This window comes from Porites lutea, chromosome 4 (genome assembly GCF_958299795.1).
Source record: "Porites lutea chromosome 4, jaPorLute2.1, whole genome shotgun sequence".
NCBI lineage: Eukaryota > Metazoa > Cnidaria > Anthozoa > Scleractinia > Poritidae > Porites > Porites lutea.
In genome coordinates this window covers 50,101,464-50,128,615 of record NC_133204.1, presented here as the reverse complement: position 1 = coordinate 50,128,615, position 27,152 = coordinate 50,101,464, and the positions used below count along the sequence as shown (strand labels likewise).

The 27,152-nt window shown below is 38.7% G+C and overlaps 1 protein-coding gene across 3 annotated transcripts in view; it reads left to right on the top strand.

Moving 5' to 3' along the window:
- The window catches only part of LOC140933976 (uncharacterized), a 64,934-nt gene that overhangs the window by 6,604 nt on the left and 31,178 nt on the right, over positions 1–27,152 (top strand). For all 3 annotated transcript variants that reach the window (XM_073383664.1, XM_073383665.1, XM_073383663.1), the window contains exons 4-17: positions 586–806; positions 1,183–1,427; positions 1,806–2,013; positions 3,538–4,169; positions 9,342–9,702; positions 10,291–10,504; positions 10,995–11,047; positions 12,587–12,637; positions 13,393–13,470; positions 14,126–14,257; positions 14,520–14,629; positions 21,782–21,859; positions 23,036–23,171; positions 25,568–25,675. In XM_073383664.1, coding sequence (XP_073239765.1) covers positions 586–806; positions 1,183–1,427; positions 1,806–2,013; positions 3,538–4,169; positions 9,342–9,702; positions 10,291–10,504; positions 10,995–11,047; positions 12,587–12,637; positions 13,393–13,470; positions 14,126–14,257; positions 14,520–14,629; positions 21,782–21,859; positions 23,036–23,171; positions 25,568–25,675 — 2,627 coding nt within the window. The remainder of the gene's footprint in view (positions 1–585; positions 807–1,182; positions 1,428–1,805; positions 2,014–3,537; positions 4,170–9,341; positions 9,703–10,290; positions 10,505–10,994; positions 11,048–12,586; positions 12,638–13,392; positions 13,471–14,125; positions 14,258–14,519; positions 14,630–21,781; positions 21,860–23,035; positions 23,172–25,567; positions 25,676–27,152) is intronic.

The window sequence follows — 27,152 nt, the reverse complement described above, 5'->3', positions numbered from 1 at the left end:
ATCGAAATTATGGACCGAAAGTCGATAAGCGCGGATGTTAGTTATCAGGGGCGTAAAAACTGTGTACATAGTTAATTAGAGTGTGTATAAGCGCTTGGAGGATTTTCCAGACACGAGCTTATCATTCATAAATCTTTGATGGGAAACGATTAAAATTTGTCAGACTTAATTTACTTTGGGGCAGCGAATGTAGGAATCAGTCCACGTACAAGCAAGTTTCCTAAGCACACGAGTAAATCAAGCTAGCTTATCATATCAGCAGAACGATGGACGATTGCTATACCCTGCAAGTAGAGGCTACATTTCGCAGTGTGAGTGAAGTGCGTAGCAGTATTCTTAGCGGTTATTTTCGTGAAACTAAAATGTACCTAGCCTGTAAACAGGCTCTCTGTTTGGGGAAAGGGTGAAAAAATCACGAGAGAGGGAAGGAAAAGGGTGAGAACCTGTCCACAGGCTAAAATGTACCCCTCCCCCCATGGTTGTGTACTGAGTTCTTATGGCCCTTAAGGAGGGACGAATAGCGAGCAACATGCCTGTTATTCATCCTAGAAATTAAACTAATAAAATGATGCAATTATTAACTAGATTTTAACATCACCGGAAACTCAAAAACTGTCAGAGGCAACTTCGGTACTATTGTGAATATTGGAAGTTCTTCACAGCCCTCGGACAGTGAAATTGAATATGAGGTAACAATTCAGGCCTCTAATGGTGAGAATATTACAAATGGTCATGTCTTGGAAGTCACGTTTGATGTAATTGTCAATGGTATGATCAGGCAGCCACCACATGTCCAATCTTTGCAAGTGAGTATGGAAAGTACTTGATTCTAGCTGAGTTTGTTTTCCGTCGTTGCCTAGTATAAATAGCAAAGGAAGTAACAGTCACAAAGAAAATTATGAGAAGTAGAATAATATTGAATGAGCTTCAATTATGTTGGTCATTCGTGTTTAAACGTTAAAGGCCACGGCTGGATTTGTATTGAATGTAAGACAAGGCAAAATGGTATTTACTTTTAAAAGGGTTTAATTTTTATGCTACTCTTCCATGAGTTCTAACTGCTCTTCTTAGTGTAAAGAATCATGTCACATACTTGGCAGTGAGGATTAAAAAAGTTATGAACAAAGATGAAAGCTTCCAATCCTACCTATTAGTATTGTAAGTTTCTCATTCTTTTTCCAGGTAATTGAGCCTGACTTGCGAGTGACTGTTACTCCATCCCGCTTTTCTGAAGTTGAACCAAACTCTGCTGTGACGTACATGGTGCGGTTGGAGCATTCCCAAGAGTCAACATCACACGCTTTTAGGGTGGGCCTTGAAATAGCTGTGCCTCATGATCACTTCAGTGATACCCAAATAACAGAGTATCCTGCGGGACGCAGCTTAGAGATAGTAGATGGAGATCAATCTCCTAGTGGTGACGTTAGGTAATGTAATGTACTTTTCATAACATTCCATGTACTACTTACCCTTGTGAGGCTAGTACTAAATAGCAAGCAAGAGGGACTGTATGACTTTGATGTGCAATAAGACTTTCCAGGGCCTTGTAATATTTAAATCACAAAAACGAATCGTGGCTTAACTGGATCTGAATGCCAAGTGGGGCACAGGGGAGTGGAGGCTTCACCCCTGTGTGTCTATAAATTCCTCAGTGGTTTAGGTTGGGTTTCTTTTGGGGTGGGGAAATTGTGTTGTTTTTATGCTGTCTCTTCCCATCTAGGTGTAAAAAAATGAATACGAAAAAACTTTCTTGTTGCCTTTAAAATGTGTTCACGGTAGGTTTATTATGACGTCGTTTTTTGCAGGTACAGAAACAGAAATACAAAAGTGCTTTTATTCAAGGGAGAAGATCTACTTCTCGGGCAGACAGTGTCTTTCAAGTTTAAGGTCACAACAGTCAGTGACCTTCAAGCAAGCATTTATGTGTCATTGCCTGTTCACCTGGCATATGCAACGCTTCCAATCAGTCTTGCACCTCGTGAAGGAAGAAACTATACACACAACTCAAATCAGGTTAGGTGAAGGTCATTTTCGGCTATAGATAGTTCCGTCATAGCCGTCAGTCCAGTAGAATCGAACGAACTTTCAATTAAACTCACCAAAGAATTTCGTTTAATCGAACACAAACGAACAGTAGTCTTTTTGCGAATATGAATTTTTACTACTTCATTTACGTTTTATCCTTTCCATTACAATAGTAATTTCTTTTTCTCAGACATCCAGTTTACAGAATCTCAGTCCATGGATTGAGTTCAATTCAGATTGAGTCTTCCGATTACCGAATGTTCGATTGACTACGCTAGGTGGATTTAATCAATCAACTTTATTTTACTACACTAGGTGTCACTTTAAAGTAATGAACAAGTAGTGACCTGTTCAAGGATTTTCGGTATTATTTTTTATTTAACAGCTTATCATTTGGTGGTGGTTGTTCCTTTGCAGACTATTTTCTTTTGAGTAAAGTGGCCAATCTGTAAGAATAAGGACAAGAATTCTCCGGCGCGCATCGTTGCAACAGTCGTAACAATCTACGAATCGTTTAAAGTATAAACCGGGGTTAGATAACTTTGTTTTATGAGTGTTTTTGATATGGCAAGTCCTAGTTGAGTTTCAGCTCCATTTTATAGCCAGAATGATTAAAAACCTAAGGATAGTTATTGGTAAAATGAAACTTTCAGCGCCGTAGTTTAGAAATTTTCCCTATGAGTACGCACAGTTTCCTAAATCAACCCCGCCTAGCCAGTCTCCTAAATTGTTTTTTTTCCATGCGTGTGTCAAGACAAATTTGTGTTTTGAATCAGTATGGTGAAGTTATCATCCCTCTTGGTCATGTGGGACCGTGTTCTTTAGGCTGCCAGCAAAGTACGACTTTTGCTTGAGGCAAAATTTAGGGAAACATTTCATTTTGTTTTGAAAACGATGATGATGCACTTTATTTGAGTGCCAATGCATTTAGCACGAAAGTGTTAATTAGGGAGACTATTTTAACGTCTCCTAATGGAGACAGGACCGCCATTTTAGGTGGTCATCCGAGCCATGTGAAGGCCTCGCCGCTTGCAATGCAAAGGGAGTACCTTCATTTCTAAGTTATTTTAAGACGCTGAGTGTTGGTCCGGTCCCTGGAATCGAACCCGCGACCTGCCGTCTCTGTAGTCAAGCGCAGGAAACATTATTTGAAGGACGTTCAGGCGGAGTTTCATGTTTCATGTTTCATGGACCTTTTTTCAGTCTGGCCTTTTCTTTGTTTTATGATTATAATTTATCTTCGACAGTTTTGCGAGGTAAACTTCTACATATACAGGCGGTCAGGTGGCTACGCCTTTAACGCCTCTAAATGTTTAGTTGGGTTAAAACCTATGGTATACATGTGATCAATACATGTGATCATACATAAGTCTTTAAGCTATGCCTAGTTACGAAGTGGCTCCATCTCTTGAGTCAGTAGTTGTTCACTTTGTAATACACACTTTGTGCATTAGTCACGCACATTTTTGGTGTCCTCACAATAATTTTACCTTTATTTTGTTGACTCACCAGGGTACATTCCTTACAATCCGACCTCCTCCTTTTCTATCGGTCACCTTTGAGGTTCTTGCCGGATCATTTGATGCTGGTGATAGAGTGGAGTACAATCTCACTCTTAGTAACATTGCTCAGTCAACCACCGCGTATGACCTTTCCGTCTTGGCAACCTTTGAGGCCATTGATGGTAACAGAGTCTACAGAACATGCAGTAGTGATTCTGTGTCTTTCAATAACGGAACCTTGGAGTCTCAGCTGTTTATTTCAAACATGGGTCCATCCAATACTATTTCCTGCAACTACGTATCATTTATTATAGACCATATCAGTCCAAATAAGTTGGTGTCTCAAACAGTGGCCGTCGAGTACTATAGTTTGTCTGCAGTGAACCGACCTCTTACGGCCGCAAGCTACAAGGAGAGAAGATTTGCTAATGTCACAACCAAACCGATAAACACCACAGCCGTCACGAGTCAGAACGCCGAGCAACTGCAGGCTGGAGATCCTGTTAATTTTACCTTTTATTTACATTTGCCAGAATGTGTTACCACCCTGAGTGTTGATTTTCAACTGCCAACTGTTCCTCGCAATGTTATTGAATTGTTTCGTAGGAGGAGAGATGCACACAGTGAAGAAGCTAAACTTTGGTAAGATCCCACACTACTTGGTCGTGTTTTATCCGTAAAATTGCATAATTGCTCAACGTGTTTTTAAATTACGTCAACACAGTAATAGCATTTGGGTGTAGAATATATTCTCACTATGTGGTGTCCTTATACATAAAGGACATTGGTTAACGCTGTCTCTCTCGGTCATGGCTCTTAACGATTGTTCACATGTGTGACATAATTTTGGAAAAGGAGCATAATATTCCTTATCCTTATGCGTATTACCTGCAGGCTGCCCTAGGGCTCGTTTCGAAAGTCCCGATAATAGGAATCTAATGGTTTGAACCCAGGATATATGTCATAAGTATGTGGAAAATCATCGGCCGGGTAAGTGTCGTCCTGAATTAGTGGACTGTTGTTGACGGTGGCGGAAGTTAAACTAACAACAAGCCGTTTGTACGTTGCCGACAACTGCTGTTCTACCTTGCGAACCAGCACCTTGTAAACGACTTATTGACGAACTCAAGGAAACGTGACAACATTAGAGTGACCGAACAAACCGACAATTTCATTAACTATAACGTCTGCTGTTTCTTTGACAAAAGACGGATCGAAATGCACCACTCACACGTAGAGTGTTCATAACCAATGCCGTTACAGCTTAACTGAGGCCTACTCTGGGACCTTAACTCGCCTTAACTCGCCGTAACTCGCAACTTGAGATTATGTTCAAATTTCCTTATCTCGCCTTAACTCGCCTAAACTCGCATTATCTCGCACAAACTCGCCCAATCTCGCCACTGCCAAGTGGATACCAATTTTAATATCTCATCCTCCTCTCAGTGTAATTTCACAATTACTCCATAAAGGGAAGACCCCAAAGAATACAAATTTCAAAAGTTTAAAAAATAGTGATTTTTAAGGAAAACAGGGTTTTTACCTTTAAAAAAATATGTACTTGACCAATCCCATCCTTCTGGAATTTCCAATAGCCTCTGTGGTAAGGGTATTTCACCACTAAAGATTCGATGAGGTTTTTCTTACTTAACATTGTCATGCCTTGGAGTCACAACTGGACTGTCAATGGAACTACCAGGAACAGCCTGAACATGCACTAACTCGTTGCCTAAGAAAAGGCTTCAATGCTAAGCATGGCAGAAATTCCAGAGGCATGGGGTCACAGGGTCTAACAAATACCACATTCACTGTTTGTGTTTTGGTCCACAAAGTAAGTGACATTAACCAAAAGCACAAACAGTGAATCCATGAAAACGTTTTCAAAAAATAGTTTAAGTTTTAGTCTTACACTTCTACGCAAGACAAAGAACACTCTAAATTCAAGACTGCTTTGAATCTCTCAATTGAAGAAAAAATATTCTCCTATGATTTGTTTCTAATTTTTGGCTTAAAATAAGAAATCTTGAATTTAGAGTGAAATACAAAAACATAATACCAGAATATCAAATTTTTAGTTTTAAGCTGGTTAATGATTTACAAAAAAAGTTTACTTGTAAGATCTTGTAATGGAAAGTTTAATTACTTTGCAAATATAATGCATGCAAGCTGTTTATGACATATGAAGAGTAGTAGCATACGTATCATCTTATAATCTGATGAAGCTTAATGAGGATTCCAGCTGACAATCATCAATGAAAGGCTAGGATGTAGCCAGAATCGAGAATCCTTTAAATAGTCCACATACTGATAGCAGTCCATATTTCTTATAAATAATTCTTATAAATATTTACCTCGTACTAGAAGATCTGTACATTGGTTCAACGTGACATCCTGTATGGCCTACATTGTAGTCAGACTGGCAACCATAACCCAGGCATGATTCAGAAGACTTGTTACATTTAGCCCTTAACTGAATAAAGGATTGCTAAAGGTACAATATTTTGCATTGATAGCCAACTTCATTCGCCATCTTTGAAATTACCCAGAAGATACTGGTAACTCGTGTCTTCCCAGGGCCCTCTCGCTCAGCCTATTGTCCTCGATATGCGTTCTGGGTAATTTTCAAGATGGACGGGAAAACTTCTGAAGAAAAGGAGGAGAACTCGTGCAAAACTTTTCATGTTAAATCGAGAAGTTTCAAAATGTATCACATGCAGGTAAGCTAAGCTAAAGCCTTTTACCTTTGCAACGTTAAGTCTATAAAAGCCTTGTTGATCCCAGTCCACTGGCAAGTTTTAGGTTGGAAGCTTCAATGTGGCGTACGTGACATGAAAACACGCACAAAACGCCTGAGCCGGTGATCATTTTGTAAAAATGCGAAGCAGGAAAAATTCATCAGTAACAGCTCTTAAGAGTTTGGAAGACAAAGCCGATAGTAGAGAGTGTTTTCTTGTCAATCAAGTTAATTAAGGTATAGTCCTCTGCACAACTATGAACACTTTCTGACATTTTGTAAAAAACAAGTAAGCCTGAACAGAAAATATGGTCATTTATTTTTTGCTGTTTTGCTAGGCTAAGAATCATCAAGAGTTTACTATCAAGTTAGCTTGATCCTCCTTTCTTTTGTAGAAATCAAGGTGTCTCTCACAGGATTGTCCAAGTTTAAGGAGGGAGTTTCTAAAATATGGGAACTGCTGTCTTTGTGAAAAGGCATCAGCCTTCATTTGCAAGAAATTAGAATAGATTATCCGAGGAAACGAAAAGGCAATCATTTCTGGCAGTGAAAACAAAAAAACTGAGCTGGACTCCAAGGGAAACCATCAGTGAAGTGGAGAGAATGGATCAAATGGAAGACTTAAAGATAAGTCGTAATTTTCAAGGAGAAAGAAATTTCATTTCATTTCATTTCAGTAAAATTGATTGTGGCATAAAAATTTCCTCAGCTGAGTTGTAATTCGTCAGCTTCCCCGGATTTTTATACTAGTTCTTTGAAGAACATTGACAAAGACTGCAAAAACTTTTTTTTTTTCAATTCTGGAGTTAGTGATAACAATTGATGACATGTCATGTGATACCTATTATGTTCACCTGCCTATTAAAACATATTGTTATTGATTTAAAAAAATAAATAAAATAAAATAAAATATCCTACCTGTGCTTATACTAAAGCTACATTTTTTTTTATCAATTCATGATTGTTTTGTTTTCCTTTTTTTTCCTCACTACTGGTAATTTATTACTCTGCCAAATAATTATATAGCTTAAATAAATAATATATGATGATGATGACAATGATTATTATTATGATACAGCCACCAAATGGTCTAGTTTGGAGTCTAACTGCTATATAATTAATAAAGAACAGGACTCCATATCACTAGCATATCCATACTTAAGCTTGTCCAATTAGGAAAATATTTCCGTTAATAAATTTTATATTAACAAGATTTGGCTTCATTCAACTTTGGAGCTCAACTGAAATTTTTGGTTTAATTTTTTCGTAATTGGACAACATGGAGCCTACTATATATATAAGAGATACAAAGATTCCAAGGCATCTTTATATGTATGTTACTAAAGCATAATTTATTATAAGTTTTAAGCCTTATAACCTCAACATAAGATGGATCATTTTCCCTTGACTCGCCTTAACTCGCCTTAACTCGCACAAACTCGCAACTGATAGGCGAGCTCAATTTTTCCTTATCTCGCCTTAACTCGCCTAAACTCGCATTAGCTCGCACAATCTCGCGGCGAGTTAAGGTCCCAGAGTAGGCCTTAACTGACAGACGACAAATAAATAACATTGCGACGGGATACAAGTCCCTTTCACTCTGAAGATCACTACTGTGTACCGCACAGGTTTTCGAAACTACAGCCTCTGTGAGTCACACTCTTATTTAGGACTACGTCCACCCGGAAGATAATATTTCACTTAATTATGAATGAAGTTATAGTGCGTCGTTCGTCGTCCAGAGGGCGTCGGTCTCAGATCCCGCTTTCACAGGCAGCAAAATGGCGTCGAGCAACTGAAGAACAGCCGCCCGATTGGCCAGAACTCGCTCAAATTTGTACAGATCGGAGTCTGACATTAAGGCAAATAGAAGGCCGGGGGGCATTGGGCGCGAAAAGAACCCATTACATAATTGTATACGTTGAAAAAACAATAGCTTTGAGCATGATTTGGAAAAAAATTGGCATTGTGAGAAGCGTAATATGTTATTTTACTAGGATAATCGATAGAGGCCTAAGTGTATGAATGGGTAACAGCATAATGGAGGGTTCTGGTGTAGTTTGTGTTCCAGGTACTTCAAATAGCCCCTGTGAGGAAAACTGTTCCTTTGCTATTGATATGTTTACGTCTATTGTACGATAAAACACTATACAAATATAACTAATATGTAAGCGACTTCTTCAAGGCGTTCTCATTTTAAAGGTCTCGATCTCCTCAGCATTCATCTTTGTCGTGGTTGTAAACAGTAAGGCAGGATAGGGTAATGATAGGGTAAAGGGGAAATTTTGTATCAAAAAGGTAGAGTTACGCCTAGCAAACAGGTTAACTTATTAATATTTAGCAATTATTGGATTCGGCTTTCATAAGATCTGAAAAATATGCAGATTGAGGAGTTTGTTATCGGCCGATGCGGATAACTCCTACTGAGGTCTGCATTCTGTTTCTTCAGATCATACGAAGGTCGAGTCCAATTTATCGCTGTATTATCATGGATCATTCATTCAAAATAATTTATACGTTAAAAATAAGCTGAAACATGCTTACCTGATTGTGCTTCCCTCGGTCTTCGTTTGCCTGTTTCTGGACAAAATCAGGATATACTAAAAGGATGCTTAGCTTAGCAGATATTCTTCGAATAGCAGTTCTCATCCGTTGAGTTGTATTTTTTGCTGTTCCAGTTATGTTTTTAGGCAGTAGTTCGGCTTTTTCTTCTTCGCAAAACGTCTGAAATTCTCCGCCATCTTCTGTAACTCAGCTATCAAAACAGCTCAGTTGACGCAGCCTCGTCCCTAGGGCTTCTTGGTTGCGATCCATTTTTCTGTCGGTGCCCTGTACTATTGATATCATTTTAGTAGATATCGCAAGCGTCTTCCAAATTTGGTCAAAGCTAACTGGTTATTAAGATTTAACCGGGGGATTTAAGCCATAAGACACAGACAAAAAACATAAAATAACATAAAACCTTTATTTTGACACGATGACAGTTAAAGCTACAAAGCTTGTGGGGTCGTGAAGCCAATCAGAAACGGATAAATATTTTGAAAAACTATAATTAATTTTAGCTGTTTTCTTTCGGATAGGTCACGTGTCAAACGCAGCTCTGGCCTGATAAACGTGCTCACTCCCTTTCTGAATGAAAGTTATGTTAAGTTTGGAAATGGTTTCACGCTGATGCAGCGCCCGAACATCACATTTGTCAATCATGTGTCTTTGAACGTTGCCTTTGGTTTGTTAGAGAACCTTCCTGGTTCTGGACCCAATGACACCGTGGAAATTTTCCTGAAATTTGGAACTGCAAACAATCCTTTGGTTCTGAGTGGAAGACCTCTTTACTTGACTGCTTTATTGAACTTTGATGCAGGTTCAGACAGCTCTTCTAAAAAGTTCAAAATAGTGGGACCGCTGCTTAAACCGCTTTTGTCAATTAACAAAACTGTGAAGGTAAGAAAACTTACACCTTTTGACAGCAGTGACGCTGGATTGGCCACCCTAGGAAAGTAGAATCAGAAAGTTTAACAACGCTACCGACTATTTTTATACTAAGGAACCTAATGATTTTTGTTAAAATTTCTTTTACAAAAATTTCTTCAATTCCTGTAAAGGAGGAGTATAAGACATCAGATAAGATTGTACCCCCCCCCCCAAAAAAAAAAAAAAAAAAATATATATATATATATATATATATATCATAAGGTAGTTTGCCATAGCACCCTTCCATGCAGGTGATGATATACTCTAACGCCTCAAAGGCATGACATGCATTTTCCTCTATTCAAGGGCACCATATGTTTCCTGAGAGGTTTCGATCAATATTCTGTATCTGGTCTATCCCGGTTTTGCTGGCAAATTTATTTCATCCATTTCTCTTTAAGAAACTGGAACCAACCTGTATTCGAGGGTAATTTTTTATATACAAGTATTTGAATGTTATCCTTCCCCACCCTACCCCTGCTTCAACCTGGTCTTCAAGATAGTTCCCTTTTAATTGAGAGAATAATTATGACTTAGATTCATCTTTACAATACAAAGGTTTTACAAGATGAAAGTGATTCACCTCCAGTGGCGTTTAATATCACAATAAGTCACGCAATTGGTTCTCTTTATGATGCTCGTAATCTGACTGTCACGGATACAGCTCAAGGAATGGACATCTATGACTCTGCTGTTTCAACGAAAGGCGTATTCATCAGTTATCCTGGCAAGAACATATTTGGAGTCCGGTTTATTTTGCCAAGTCTACGAAGTAAGTGAGGTTTTTTTTTAATATTAGACAACATTTTCCGGGGGCACCCAACGTCAATTTTCGGAAAATATCTGTTCGGAAGATGATTTGAGATCTAGAATTTTCGGAGCATTTGTTGTAAAATTTCTTGCTTGCCTGCCTCTCCTAGGATTTTCGAACATCTAAAAAAGTTGTATAATTTCCCATTTTTAACGGATTTTTACACTAAAAAGGTCACCTAGAATTTTCGGGAGCCTTTTTTCTGGTTGAAATTTTCGAAAAGGTAACTTTTGATCCCTATAATTTTCGGATCACTAGACTTTCAGCTAGGAAATCCGAACAGATGAAAAATTTTTAGGGGATAAAAATATGCGTATATCTACCTTTTAAATACTAAAATACGTTTAACAATGCCATGTTTAAGTGGTTTTGAACTATATTCTCGTTGGGTGCCCCTGATTTTCGACCGTTAATATTTTAAATATTCTCCTTTTATATTCACTATTTCTAGTCGGCGAGACAAGATCGTTTATCTATGTGGCCCATTTCCGAGTAGAGGAAAAGGTTGGTAATATGCTTTTTTTAGGAAAATGTGACTGTATAACAAATTCTCTTTTACATTCCAGATGTATCAGTCTCAACAGCGAAATCAGTGATTTTACTTAATAAGATTCAGCGAGTTATTGCAATTGTCACGTTTGTAAGAGTTCCAGTGGGAAGTGATTGTACATTTTCCTTGGCACCTTGTAATATAGAGCGTTTTACATGACGTCACGGCGACCATGTTGGTGTTCCCAAACAATGAAACCAATCCTGTAGAGTTAGACTCTTTTCTTACTTAAACACTTTCATTTTGTTGCGATAAATTTGCATAGAGGCTGGCCACGTAAGTGAAAACGCTGTATAATTCTCGCGGAGCGAGCGGCCGTTAGGCCTCGAACGAAGCGAGTTTATAGAGAGATTCACGTTTGCGCCAAACGGCAAACGTGAATTTGTACCACGTGACCAAGTTTCCCCCTCAATTGTCGTTTACTGTTTATTACTTCTACACAGTAGTTTCACACCAGTTTTATCCATAACAATTTTTCTGAACAGTTTTTATCCGCTTATTTTCTATTCTGGGAAATTCTCAACTTGAATCTGACGTTTGCCGTTTGCAGTAAACGTGACTCTTAATCTCTCTTATAATTTTGTCGCGCGCCACGCGAGGATCGCAAGAGGAGTGCGATTTCGCTTTGGTCATAAATCTTTCTTTCTATCGGTTTGGTGTCTGCAGTTGCCTAGCAAAAAGTCCTAAACAAATCCTTAATACGCCATTCAGCATGACGTCACCTAACCCTAACCCTAACCCTAACCCTAACCATTGGGTTTCCTGGCCACACGGCCACTGACTAGGGCTCATTTTATTTATCCTCTGTTTACTGTACGTTGGCGAATCGCCTGGCGAATCGCAAAGTATTTGTTAGACAAGTAACAGCGGGCTGCAAACACAACAGTGTCCGATTAGACAAGAAGTGGCTGGAAATCCTTGCCGTACAAAAAGATTTAACACTGAAAGAACGGCGACCAGAACTTCAGCGAGAGGAACGAAGAAGAAGACAAGTGCGTTCATCGAGCGGCCTATATAAAGCCCGAGAGTGAATAAATAGGGAAATAATGCGAAATGGTTTTGAAATACTCGTTTGAGCTATTTTTCCTCAAATGTATCTTTGAATTCATGATAAATGCTGTTCCACAAGGTTCAAACAGTGTGAATGGCAGAGAAAAATACGTCAACACTATTAATTTTTAATAAACTGTGTACTGTTCGCATGGCCCAGTGGTATGAGGATTGCGTTCTGCGCAGGACGAAGTTGGGGTGCAGGTTCAAATCCCGGCGGGGCTACTTCCAGTTTTTTTTCCTTCATCGTATTTTTACCCTTCGGCTTGTTTCCATTTACTCAGTCTCACTGCTAACCCTTTTTTAGCTTCGCGAGATTTTTGCGAAAACGTATTTCTGGTAACTTTATAGAGGCTGCTATTTGCTATTTACGGCTGTAGATTAATTTAGTATTTATCATGGCTATTGCGTCTTTCGAGATGTTTACTTTTCACTTTTGTAAGGAGCCGAGCACTCTACGAATTCCCGCAGAAGTGGTATGGAAGAGTGTACAGGTAGGAAATAGGCACAAGCTTTTTGAAATTAGCGAATTACATTTTGAAATTCTTTCTCAATTGTACTGTGCGTGGCGTAAAGTGTGTTCACTTCAGTGAACCTGGGAGTTTCAGGGGTTACCATTCCGTTGCCACTCTGATTTCAGTTTCAATTTAAGCTGTTTTAGTGATTCTGAGGGGAAGAGACAATAAGTGAATTGTCACCCTTCAGAGTGTTATCAGACATGTAGCTTTGCAGCGGTTTCCATGTTACACATTTTTTTTCAGCCTGCCTCGTTTTCTTTTTATACCTTTTTTTGCGTAGGTGGTTATGCAATTTTCTTGGCGTCCTTTAGCCTCACCTTTACGGGGGCCAATGAGCGGACTTTATTAATTTTTGAGAATATAGGACTTTATCTAATGAGAACTTCATTGAGCGGCCACGCACAGTTGCCCCCAGCCAATTTAGTTAATCTTATGTAAACTTTGATTTTAAGGCCCCCCGTAAGCGAACTTCAAGAAACGCATCCTATCTGTCGTAAGGGTGGTTTAAATTGCTGGCACGAGGAAATACATAACTGTTTTCTAGATGAGGATTTTCCACCCCTATGGCCATGTTTTTAGCGTTTTTAGCGGAATCTGACGCTTATTACTTAAATTTTTGGCAAATGTGATGTTTGATGTCTAAATCGGACCTTGCCGTAAGTCGAATTTTAAAAATGTATGTATTAGTTTTTTGAGCTGTCATTCATGGCAGGTATTTGTTCCATCGACAGTTGAACAGTCCAACCTACAGACTGAGAAGTGACTCCAGCACAGCTTGTCTCCAGAGGAATGATGTAGATGAAGCAGAGGTAGAATTTTTGCTTACGCTTTCTCCCTTTGCTCTGGTTAGTTTTTGCACTCGATTACTGATATGTGCATGTCAAGTCTAGATAAGTGAGTAATGAAAAGTTAAAAGTGTTGATATTACTCAGCATGTAGCCATTTACTTCAGGATTGCCAATGGCAACCAGGTTTTTAAGGGTATATTTGTTTTGTTGCACACTTAATATTTGAGTAACCGTGAGAGCCCTTCTGCTTTTGTCGTTGTTTTTCATGCTCAGCAGATAGATAGTAACACAGCATAGCGTACGTACGGCAAGTCGAGCACCTCCTCTGGCCAAATAGCTAAGACACTTCGTCAAAAACAGCTAAGTGAAGCAATGAAATGGCCACATGAGATTAAAATGACAAATTTACTGGGAATGAAGTGGGCCAAAACCTTGATATCACAATTCTTTCCATTCTGCATTTGCAGGCAAAATACTGATAAATATAACTTGCTTCCAGTCATCTCCTTGCAATATGCGTGATAACAGGGAAGGTACTTGTGCGAAGTCAGCTACAGAGCCGCTACAAGATATCACTTGAAAACAGTGAAAAGGGCCAGGTCCTACGATGTTAATTGGGTCTTGCTTCCCGCCGACCGAATCTATCATATTTACTTGTGAATTTTGTTGTTTGTAGCCCCGTAAAGTGTTTGGATACTTTGCCCTTGGTGTTTTACTCGGGTTATTGGTCGGAGGTCTGATTGCGGCCATTATAGTGTTGGTTGTTGTAAAGTGCTGCGATAAGGGGAAGATGGCGCCCTACTACATGGTAAGTACCGTCTTTGCAGAAGCGCAGTAATTCACGATATTTCCCTGATTTTTGATGAAAACTTAAAAAAAAGAATATTGGATGAGGGTTTTAAGACATTCATAATAATCAAGATCGAGGTAATTGTTATCAGCCGAGCCAGAGGCCGAGGCTGATTTCAGGTAACGAGTTGCGTTGATAGCTATTTGAAGTAACATACGTTGAAACAAAACAATCCCAACCCAGAGTAGCAAATAAAATATTATTTCTCCTTTTTCTTTAGCGCTTTACTAACACATCTACAATGACAGTATTGACTGGAGGCTCTCAGTACATTTATCATGGTGAAGAACTACCAGACAAAAATCCAGTAGAAAAACACTCTGAGTCAAGGTCAGATATAGAGCGTCGTGTATTGTTACTAGCTAGCTAATTTATTGTAAAATTTTACTGTAATTTTAATTTGTTTACTCTCGTAGCACTCAGGGAGGACTCGTTTTAACGTGTCCGTGCGTTGCTACCTGGAATATTTATAAAGTTCTGCTCTATATCTTTGACGCCGAGTTTGTTTTCTCTGTTTTTGAGAGTCATTATCGTCTAAGTAATTGACAAAGTGAGTGGGGCGCCTTTTTCGCTTGGGTCCTTGTGATGGAGTTTCTACTGTAGGATGGGGAGTCAGGATGGAAGGATTTGATACCAGTGGAGTGGAGCTTAATGTCGTGGGTTTTGCTAAGATGCTTGGTCAGTGATTTAGCTTCGGAGTAACGTTGAGGGAGTTCAGTGGTGTAGTCAGGACGCTTTTAATGTTGAAGAATCCTGTTTGCTTATTGTTCCGAAAAGTACTGTTCTTAAAAAGTATTAAGTAATGGCTGTTTAAACTTATGCTTTGACTATCCTTCCCTTGATAAAACAAATTCTGTACGATATAAATTATACTCAAGTTGCGATGACGAGAACCCCTAGTAAAGATGTTTAGAATGCGCTTGTCTTTGCTGGCATCAATCATTGGATCGTGAAGCACGATTACGTTCTGCTTGCTCACATCGAAATAGGAGTCATCTCTTAAAGCTGGGGGAATGGCTTTGACAAATTGTATTTGAGGTATGGTGCTCAGCATTTCCAGATAAGCAGACTGTCATTGTGAATAACACCAAACAATCTGTGAACGGCTTGTGAAGATTGTTGTAATAGAGACTGAACCCAGAATGTCATCCCTGATCCGGTCATTCCTGCGATGATAGAGGCGAAAGGGTGTTGAAATCAAAACTGTAGACACTTCTGTGTAAAACCACGTCATTTCCTTTATTTCACTAGCACTACTACCCCCTCGCATTTCTATTGCTCACTCAGAATCACCAAAATCTCCAAATTTCTTTTGTTTAACAACCTCCACCACCATTACACTTCTACAATAGAAGATAAAATTTGAAATAATCCCATTATGCAGTTATGTCTTGCGTTGTGAAGAACAACTTTGGCTTTCTTAAACTGTTGGCTGACTGTCCTTCTCACCTTCTCGTAAGGACTGCCACTCCACAACAAATACACTCATTGGTTCAAGTTCTACATAATGTACTCGGTAAGTTCATTCCTATTCCCGGAGAAAATAGGAGAAAATTGTCTCCGTATAACGAAAGACTAACTTATCTCGCTTCACCAGATGTTCCTTATAAAACAAAGAAGCGCATCCTGGTGCAAGAGGGTGATGGCTTTGTTCAAGACTTATTGGTCCCTGTTATTACAACCTTAGGCTTAATGATGCTTTAAAATAGACAGCTCATCATTACATGTAATCATTTCAACCTTGCCTTCCACGTGTCGTGATCAAAATGAAGAGAAACATAGACTTAGTTCGAAAGGGGCTTGAGAGCGAAAATGAGGAAAGCGGAAGGTCTGAAAGTGAACTGAGTGAAAGTGAAGAGCCAAGAATGAAAGTTGTTTTAAACAATCTTTCCGAAGCGGTGTCTAGGATGCGAGCTTCTGATTTGTTGCATAGTATGACCACATCCAGAGATATTCTGTTTTGGACTCGTCGCGGAAAGCTGCTTCGAAATAATCGCATAATACCGGTCATAAACATCGCCCAGCTAGTTGAGTATGTACGTGTATTCCTTCCTTAAAATGAAGAAGTGACCAAACCTGGTGCACTTAATACGTTTCTTGATAGAAAAGGAAAAAAGTTACGGAGATAAGGAGAGTGATACTTCATGAGGAATGTTCATGTGACGAGGACGGAGAAGAGGATGAAATGGCTTCTGAAAATAATAGTGAAGAAGAGGGCAGTAAAGAGGAAGAGGGTGTTAAAGACATAATTGAAATCGAAAGCGAGGAAACAGAAAGTAGCGATTCTGAAAACTCAGTATAAATATGAAAATCCCTGCTGTTATTGTGAAAATTTTAATCCGTACAATACGTTGTTCATGAGATGCCCAGAATGCCTTTGGTACGATAACTGCAGTATTTCTCCTATATGTAATTTCCAGACCCCCCTAAAAGAGAAAATATATAAAAGAGGGCCTAACCCACTGTCACGATTGTGATGCGATCCAATACCGCAACCTGAAGACGTCTAAAACCATTACTTATTCACCTTCTAATGAAACAAGGAGTCAAGAAGAGGACTAACTTTTGATCATTTGAAATAACTGTTTATTTTCCTCTTTTTTTGTATTTGGTTCACAGTAAAAGGCAATAAAGTTCAGTGTATATCTCTCAAGAAACGTGTCTCAATGGTTATTAGTAAGCATTCATTTTTTCGCGTGAACAACAACACAACTTCTCTTGTAATGCCTTCGGGCAGGTTTGTGGAGAGTATAAACATCCTGTTGACTCAGCGAATGTTGATCGTCCTTTCATTAAATGTCAGTTTCTCCCTGTTCTTTAATCGTTCTATACACAGCATCTACACTACTGAAACTTGCAGGGTGACTTGGGTCGAGGTAAACGCTGGCTAGTTTTTTTCTCCATCACAAAACTCTGAGTTTTGTACAATTACTTTACCACCACAGCAAGCTAGCACAGCAAATGCGGTTGAAAATTCGTTCAAATCCAAAAGTAGAAGATGGTGGACAATAACCCATCGCTCTAATCACTTCGCAGTGCTCGAGTCTTAATGGTGTTACTACCTACATCGTCGTCTTATATAACTACTCTCAGATCTGATATAAAGTGGGATAAATAACAACATATAATTGTCCTCATTCCTCCTCCGTCAGCTCCAGATCCTCTGCAAATTTCAAGAACACCAAGAGTCTCCACAAATTAACTTTTAGAAATACTTCAGAATGGAGTTCTTTCAGCTTGGAAAATATTGACCCTAGGAGGTTGTAAAATGTTTTCTTGAGAGACATTATTTCTTTTGAGAGGGGAACTGTTGTCTTCGCTATCATACGATAATGATTAAGCGGTATTATAATGAAAGAGTGAATGATACCCATTTTCGTTTTGGATTACCATAATAATAATAATAATGATAATAATAATATCTCCATTTATGTGGTCTTAAGAAGATAAAAATAAACAATGATATCATGGACTATAGAAAATAGCTGATCATGTCAAAAAACCCTTTCGACTTTAAGCTGATGATGTCATCTCATCAGTTACCATTAAATGATTACTCCAGATGATGATCTCATAGTTTTTTGATGATGTCAACTCCCTATATTCTGATGCAGAATACCTTTCTATTTTTAGCTGATAATCTCATCATTTTAATTCCCTGAGCTATTGTGACGTCAACTCCACCACCTCCACCACTGCGTTGAACCCCTCGTCTACTTTTACTTGTGAGCATGTTCCTTATCACTCCTTCACTCATCTCTGGATATCTCTTACTTTACGCTTACACTCATCTCTGAGTGTCTTCCTTATCACGCATAACTTGCTTTGTAAATCACAATCCGGTTTTAGAAGACTGCACCCAACTGAGACGGCTGTAACCTATTTCGCCGACAAGATTCTCATGAATATGGATAAGGGCTTAATCACTGGTTCTGTGTTTATGAACCTTGCAAAGGCTTTCGACACAGTTGACCATGACATTTTGCTTAGCAAATTAGAGTATTATGGTGTATGCGATGAAAGCCTTCCATGGTTTAAGAACTACTTCACGGGAAGAAAGCAGGTCGTGCACATTGATTCGCAGTCATCTGAAGAGTTTGCCATAACTTCTGGAGTGCCGCAGGGGTCCATCCTCGGACCCCTGTTATTCATTGTCTACATTAATGACCTACCACGTTGTTTCAAACACTGTTCTGTAAATATGTAGCAGTACGCTGACGACACAGTTTTATATCTTGGTGGTCCAACTGTACACAATTTTATTTTTTACATTAACCAAGATCTTAAGTGTTTATCTGAATGGCTAGAAGACAATAATCTTATTCTCAATGTTTCAAAAACTACGTTTGTACTATTTACATCTCAAAGGTATAAAGAGCACGATTGCAGTTTAAATCTTAATCTTCTCGGAAAGTCCATACCTTGCGAAACTACCTTTAAATACCTAGGCGTGATGTTCGACAACTTTATGACTTTGAAGGCTCACGCGGACTATGTGTGTAAAAAGGTGGCGTCAAGAGATAATAGGGACTTTAAGATCCAACGACGCGACGGCAATGAGAACGTCGCTTAAAAATTTGAATTGGTGTTCTTTCAGTCTATATCGCAATTATTCCTACCCACTTACTTTGTCAAATGTAGGCGAACCCTCCTGGGGTTGAATTCCTAGGCATCATATCCAAGTACAGTAAGAGAAATAAAATTTCGTCGTTGCTTGTTTACGTCCTCCGTAAAACGCGAAATTAGGCATGTTCACGTCGTAGTCGAGCATGGTGCACGTGCAAAGTTGTTGTTTTGCTAATCAAACCTATTGTTGTTTTGACGTTCTCGTTACCGTCCGCGTCGTTGGATCTTAAAGTCCCTAGTATCCTAGAGGCTTGTTCACAATGCTTTAATTCTTCCATTATTTGATTACTGTGACATTGCCTGGAGTAACCTTCTGCAACAAGATATTGATCGACTACAGCGCCTACAGAATAGATCTACACAGATTTTCACACTTTGCTCTCGCTCATCTGAGGCAATAGAGCAGCTGCACTGGCCGAATCTTTCCAGCAGACGCTCTTACCACATGGCTTCTCTGTCTTCACTCATTAGTTCCTAGTTATTCTTCATTACACTTTACTAGATTTTCAAACATTCACTATTATTCCACAAGGCAAAGTATGAGGCTATCCCTACCAAACGTTAAACAGAATTTTGGGAAAAGGACCTTTCTTTTTACTGGCGCAAAAGTTTTAACAAATTCCCTTTAAATATTGTAAGAGTAAAAACATTCAGACGTTGTGCCGCCTAGCTAGACATTTCTTTTTATCATAACTTTGATATTTTATTATATGTTAGGCTTTAAATGTGATTTTGCGTTGTATTTTTAGGCTTTTTAATGTAGTTCTTAAAATCTATTATTATATTTTCATTAGGCTCTTTAAATGTAATAGTTTATGATAATTCTTAATGGGAACTAATTTTTTAAGATGCAGGGCCCCTATGGAGACCAGCCTTGAAGCTGAATGGGCTACCCTGTGTAAATAAAGTTTTCTTTACATAATACTTTATCATGCCTTCTCTTATCTCTGGATATCTCCTACATTAGGCTTACACTCATCTCGGATTATCTTCCTGATCACGCCTTCTCTCATCTCTGGATATCTCCTACATTACGCTTACACTCATCTCGGATTATCTTCCTTATCACGCCACTCATCTCTGGATATCTCCTACATTACGCTTACACTCATTTGTGAGTGTCTTTCTTATCACGCTTTAACCTGAGATCAGGCCCAATTTTAGCGGTTCTCATAGATTCTCGCTAACGGCTACCGCTAAAATTGGGCCTGATAAAACTCTCTCACGTTGGTGCTCGTTACGGCCAGGTTTTTGCCGTAACGCTGATTGGCTGTTAGAACAATGCCACAAGATCTGATTGGCCGTCGGAAACGCTGGAAGTCGGAAGCGCTTCTTCCTCGCGTGGTTGTTTTCGTGAATGATCCGCCGTCGGCGGAGAGAAAGGTCGATTTTGCTGTCTTTTTTGTTGTTTTATGGTCTTATGGTTGGAAAATATGCCTTAATACGTACCACGGAAATTCAGAAAATTCATATGGTTGTTCATATCTTCTCTGGATCTGCTTTATTTACGGAACTAATGTGAGTGTATCGCGGAGTTGAATCCCTCTGCAACTTGTTGACCGCTAACAAGGTGCTTTTTGATTTCCCAACAAACGAGTGCATATCAAAATACTGTCCATCTTAAAAGCGGTTTCATTTGAAAGTTTAGCCGGGAATGACTCTTCTGAACGGGGTACGCTAGCGGAGGCTCATTGAAACCTCAATCGCCAACTGTGAAGCATTAGACGAAAAACATGGCATCGCTGTTCAAGGAATTTTTGTAGGCATTATCATAAAAGCTGGTGGCGCTAGTGTTAAGGTAACAGACTTGTTGTTTGCCTTCGCTTTTTGTAAAAAACAAACCAGGAAAACTGGTGTCCTCACTCGTTTGGCTGTTTGCTGTTTGTTAATTTCGATTAATAAATTTAGCGAGCCAAGTTCTTAGACCTGCAGTAAAACAACAACACAACTTAGGAGAACTGCAAAGTGTGTTTGTAATATTGTTTTTCGTTTTGTTTATAGGTCAGTTGAGCATGCAGTTTTAGAAGTGTCCGTTCGTTTTTCCAAAGTGGCAGATAATATTTACCTGGATTTATAAAAAAATATATTTTTTTAGACGTTTGTTTCTCTAGTAAATTCGCAAATTGCAAGTATACGCACGGGACTAAATGCACTTGAGAACTCGTTTGGTTTGTTCTGAGATAATTTATATATCCTCTGAAAAATTTGCGATATATTTCTCCAAGATTTTTAAAGATTTATGTGCTGAAAATCGGGGAAAATATTAAGGCAACAGACAAACAGATATTTCAGTATTTTTAATTCGAGCGCGCCCAGCCAAAAAACTAAAACATCGTGTCGCCGTCTTTTCGAAAACTTTTTACCTTCTACGCCAACAGAAATAACCTCCGAGATCTCCTTTAATCTCGCAAGAAGTTAAATGTGATTGTGCTGACCGTTTTATTTTTAGTTGAAATAATTAAAAGATAAAAGCCATTTTTCAAGACAGCGAGTCTGCATTTTTCCCACGTATGAAAAATTTGCATACTAAAAAAACAAGCAACGGAAGTAGTTTTGGGTGGCTGATTCGGCAAATGTCAATCAATCAAAAAAGAGGGCGGAAGACGTTTCGTAGAAGGTTTGTATCAGGCTCTATTTTCGTTTCGCCTTGCCCGCCGGAATGTTATTTTCAAAGCGAAAGGAAAATTGAGCCTGATCTCAGGTTAATCACGCGTTCTCCTACATTACGCTTACGCTCATCTCTGAGTATCTTCCTTAACACGCCTTCTCTCATCTCTGGATATCTCCCACGTTACGCTTACACTCATCTCTGGGTATCTTCCTTATCACGCCTTGACTTTTCTGTTTATTCTACAGTATTGTTCAAACAGATGAAAGTATTGTTCCTATACTGTCCCTTGACAACGCTTCTCAGACAGACAAAGAATTAAACAGGTAATATACATTGTAGAATAAAACTGGTTAAATTGCCACTTGATAATCGACGGTTAATCGACGGTGAATCCACGGTTAGTAAACATATTCGGTCTACCTAATAAACCATCAGTTAGATAAAAAAAGAATTTTCTAGGTTGCCGTGCTACAGATGATATAAAATCATGAATGTGCTAGAATTAAGTGATTCATTCACTTTGGAAGTTTTGGCGGTTCTTCGGAGCCGCCTGTGTCACTGACTGATCTTTCTCAATTATTCAATTCGGGTGTCTTAACCTTTTTACTCTAAAGATTGCTCAAAACTTCAACTTCAAGTAAAGTCCAATAGTCATCTTTCAAGGTGAAGAAAATGAAATGGTATCCCACTATAGTTCTGCGAAGATTGTTTCAGATGAGTGGCAATACTCCACCATTTATTAATAGACCTTGTCACGGTTTTCGACGCCATCTTGACGAGTAGGCAAACGTGTGAGAAATTACAGTATTGGTATGAAAATCTATTGTCGAATAATTTCGGTAAAACGGCCGTTCTGAAAAAAAATATTAATTGTAAACTAAAGCTACAAAGCAAAGGATTGACCTAAAAGAATTGGGGGGCGTACCCGTGCAAAATTTCTCCAGAGGCTTGCTTTAGATTTTCCATATATTTGTCTGTAATTTTCCGGGGACTTTCTTACAGACAAATGTATAGGAAATTTAAAAAGTGGTTCTAGGTCTTCTAGTGCATGTAACGCCCTCAAATTTTTTCAGTAGAGTCCTTAGGAATGAAGCTTTAGGTTACAAATCATATTTTTTTCAGAACAGCCATTTTACGGAAATTATTCGAAATTAGATCCTCATACAAACACTGCAATTTCGGCCGCGTTTGCCTACTCGTCAAGATGGCGTCGAAAACCGTGACAAGGTCTATTAATATTTCACCAATTATACTGTGTTGGCCAAATATTCAAAATACTTCCTGTTAAAGTAATGGGTGGAATTTGGCAGATACATTGAAACATTAGCGAACGTCAGTTTCGCAATTCGATATTTTGTGTTAACCCTGTTTAAACAAACCAATATACACTGGCGGGGGTGTTTGCGTGAACGCAATGTCAGCCTATCTTGACGAAATCTTGCGTGGTTTACGAGACCGGTAGGTGTCATGGACTCTTACTCTGTTTTTCTCGGTTTCAGTTTGGATGTCCAATACACCGCAGCTATGGACGCAGATCTAGAAAATCAAAGACAAAACATGTTTGTGAAAGCTGTGAAACTGCTGGCCAGAAAGCTGCGGGTGAAGAGAGAAATTTCTTCGGAACAAGAAAGGAACGTAAGTTAGTCCTTCCAGTTTGTTCCAGTTCGTATTTTACTTGCCACACAAATGAATTATTACAATTGCAAAAAAGATACAAAAAAGTAATAGCGAGGAGGACTAAAGGAAACTATATAGCTTATGTTAATAGAGTGGAGAAGTCGTTACGTCAGGTTGCCATGGTAGCAAAATTTCTGGTTGACAACAAACCGAAAACATCACTTAAAAGTGAATTTGCACTGTTTCAAACTTCGAAGATCTTATTCAATTTCATTTAATTTGTCAAATGATGGCGAAAACGTTTGGGGTCAAATGCGAAAGGACCGTATCCAAGTCTAGAAAAGGAAAAATAAATTTTTTGCGTGGTGCTCGCCTTCTTCGTAAATCGGGTGCGTGAAATTAGTAAGTTTCACGTCGCAGTCATGCAAGGATGGCTAAGAAACGTATAAAAAAGCGTGATGCACGTACAGAGTTGTTGTTTTCCTGATATAAACCTATTACCTTTTTCAGTTGTCTTTGCTTAAGCTCCCTATTCTTCTCCTCTCTATTAGGCCTCCTCAATTACAACTTTTCATAGATGACATAAAAATTACGACGACGGATACAAATATTATTAAAAAGAGATTTAAGTAACAATATAATAAGGACGTTTACAAATGTTAGAATATACTATACACTTAATGTCAGATCCCGAGGGAAACATCAGGACTCGAGCGAAAACAAAACTAACTGGTTTCCCGAGGGACCTGACAATAATTGTTTTGTTATATTTCTAGACTTTCACTTCAACAGCAACAAAAGAATAACCGGAGCGAATCAAAACAGTAGACTCGGTACTTGTAAGAACAAAATTTAATTCTCCAACCCACTGAATGAATGATTTACCAAATACTTTCCTTATATCATCTTCATCTTTTTCCTCCACAAGTTGCTGTTTCTTTTCTGGGATAACTTTGAAACTAGGTTGCTTTTTTAGCTTTAGGCTTTATGTTTGTGTTGTTGTGTTCATTCCCGAAAGTGAAAACTGGCAATGTTTTTCCCGCCGTTTTTCACGCCACTTTCCACCACGATTTGATCACGTGCTGTAATGTATCCCGGGCGGGGTACAATGCTCCATTGTATCACGATCGGGATACATTTGATTTTAGTCAAGGTCATGTGATCAAGAATCAACCAATTGTAGTCCCTGTTTAGTTGAGTGAAAGTCTAGCGATATAACAATAATAATTATTACAAATGGATGCCTCAAGTGCTCCTTTAAAGGAGAATAGGGAGGAAGAGTTCACGATGTCGGTGTTTATTGTGTTGTAAAATTTTTGTCCTTGATAAAAAAGGAAAATTGTTTGATTCGATTACGAAAGAAAGGTAAACGAAATTTATAAGAGTTTGCAATGAAATATTAAAGGTTGCGTACCGTTTTGATAGTAATGTATGAATCAGCCTAGTTGTATTAAGTATATATCATGAAATTTTAAAATCCCAAGATTTTTAAAAATTGGGTCAGTGTGAGCATTGAAAGGAGTTTTAGCTATAGTTCTGATCACTCGCTTCTATAAATTTTCAAGACGGATAAGGTTATAGCCCGAGAAAATAGCCGACATTTGGCCCACTGGTTTCCCCGCCAAATGACTTCTGAGAAACGAGCGCGGGAATACCATACTGATGACGCTTCACTATCCAGATCTGGGCAGTGCTTCTGATTGGTTGGGAAATTTGATGCAACCAATCAGATGCACTACCCAGATCTGGGTAGTGACACGTCATCAGTATGGAATTTCTGGGCTCGTTTCTCAGACGTCATTTGGCGGGGAAACCAGTGGTAGCGTCGCCAAATGTCGGCTGTTTTCTCAGGCTAATAAGTTTAGTTCTGTAACTAGATACTCAAAGTAAGTTGCTGTAATTAAGCGTGGATAGACTAGAGAAAAATAAAAAAGTTTTTGTAGATAAATAGAAACTGGATTTACAAATAATTCGTACGGATTTAGAACTGAACTTTGTTGGCTACATTGTGAGATTTTAGACTTCCATTTTAAATTTTCTTCCATGATTACTCCCAAGAAAACTGTTTCTCAGTTACCTGGTCAATTTTCTGGCCATCTATTAAAAGGTGAATATTATGATTTATACGCTTTCGGCATGGTTTAAGTACAATAAATTTAGTTGTTTCTTTTTTTCAGGTTTTATGAAGGCCTATTAACTCTAAACCAAATTGACAACTTGTGTAGCTCAGTGTTTAGTATATTAGCCAAGCAGTAAGTCAGTCAGCGCGCCTTTATTTGAAGGCACGAGCCAAACGGTGTTATCGGGAAGAATAATTAGAACGGTATTTTAATTAAAGGAAAGACATTATATTTAACAAACAGCAATTAATCATAACAAAGAGCGTTGGTTGTTGACGTTTGGTGGTTCTCTAGTTTTGCTTAGAAATCAAACAAGCAATCGGAGCAGTAGCATTTAAGATGTCAGCGGAATATAAAAGAAAGTCAATTGAACTTAGAAAGAAGCTACAGACGGAAGGGAAGGTAAAGTACTGAATTTCAGCTAGGATATCCAGACACCATCAAGTTAATTTTGGCGACACTATATATTCAGCTATTTCGAGAAAGGTCGTCGGAAAAATGTGCACGCGACAATCCCGAAAGGTAATATGGCATATGATCAATACACTTTTTCTGACGACTGTACCTGTCGAACCTACTTTTGTTGCTTTCCTTTAGCACTCGCAAACACATTTCCACGGCCTTTCGTACCAGTTCTTTCAAATTTCTTTAAAGAACAGCGAACTTAAAACCACCCACAATGTCTTTCGGGATTGTCGCGTGCCCTTTTTCCGACAACCTTTGTATTGCTCGAAATAGCTGTATAAAAAGAAAACAAAGCCACAGTGAATTTCAGTGCACGTTTTCTCTGGCGGGTTGAGGAACTGACCACAGGTACCCCAAGGTCACGAGTGAGAATTGTTGTTGCGTAACAGAAATATTATAAGGGTTTGTATGGGGATTTAAGCGATCGTTATTCAGGGGTCAAAAATGTAATAAAAATACATCAGATTTTCTTACCTTGTCTTTTTGTCTAAATTTATTGTATTTTCTTAGCATTTTTGGCCGTTTCAGGGCGATTCCAGCGAGTTTTAGTTCTGCCGTTGTTCGTTATATATAACAATTATTCACCGAAGTGGAGGTGGCTAGTCCTGGATATTTACCGAACTGCGAAGCAGTGAGGTAAATATCCACGACTAGCCACCGACACTGAGGTGAATAATTGTTTTAGTATATACTAAAACAGTGAGATAATTGAGCACAAAAATGACGATTTTTAACTCAAATACTGTTGCCAACGATTACAATTTTGGCGCGTAATGACCGGGCGGCCGCGGCCGTCGCTTTTTCTTGCCGACAATTAAAACTTTTGAAGGCATTTGTTTAGCTCTTGCGGGAAAATTTCTTCAAAAGGAGTTGTGAATTCTTTTTGTATTTAAAATCATTCTATAAAAAAAGATTATTAAATTTAGTTTTAAGCTTATTTATGAACAACTCAACTAAATAAATTAACGCAAGACTTAAACTTAATTTGCATTTGTAAACAAAAAACTTTTTCACCGGTTTTATCGATAAATTCGTGTCAAAAAGTCAAAGTTTTACCTATTAAAACTTCCAATCCGAACTTCGTCACCTTCTTCGTGTATTTCGGAAACAGCTTGCTTGATTAGTTGTGAAATTTCTTTGTTTGCTTACGGCAGCAAACCGGGAAGGCATTTTGCTCGCAACTTACGCGAGTTTGGCGTCGCTCGCTCGGAGGAACTGGAGGTGAATCAGTGAATAGTGCAGGATATTCACTGATTGAGTAGCCAATCAGAGCGCGCGAAAAACGCTATCCACTGTTTTAGTATATACTAAAGTATTATATTAACGAACAACGGCAAACGGCCAAAAGTACTAAGAAAACACCATAGATTAAGACAAGGAGACAAGGTAAGAAATTCTGATGTATCTTTATTAC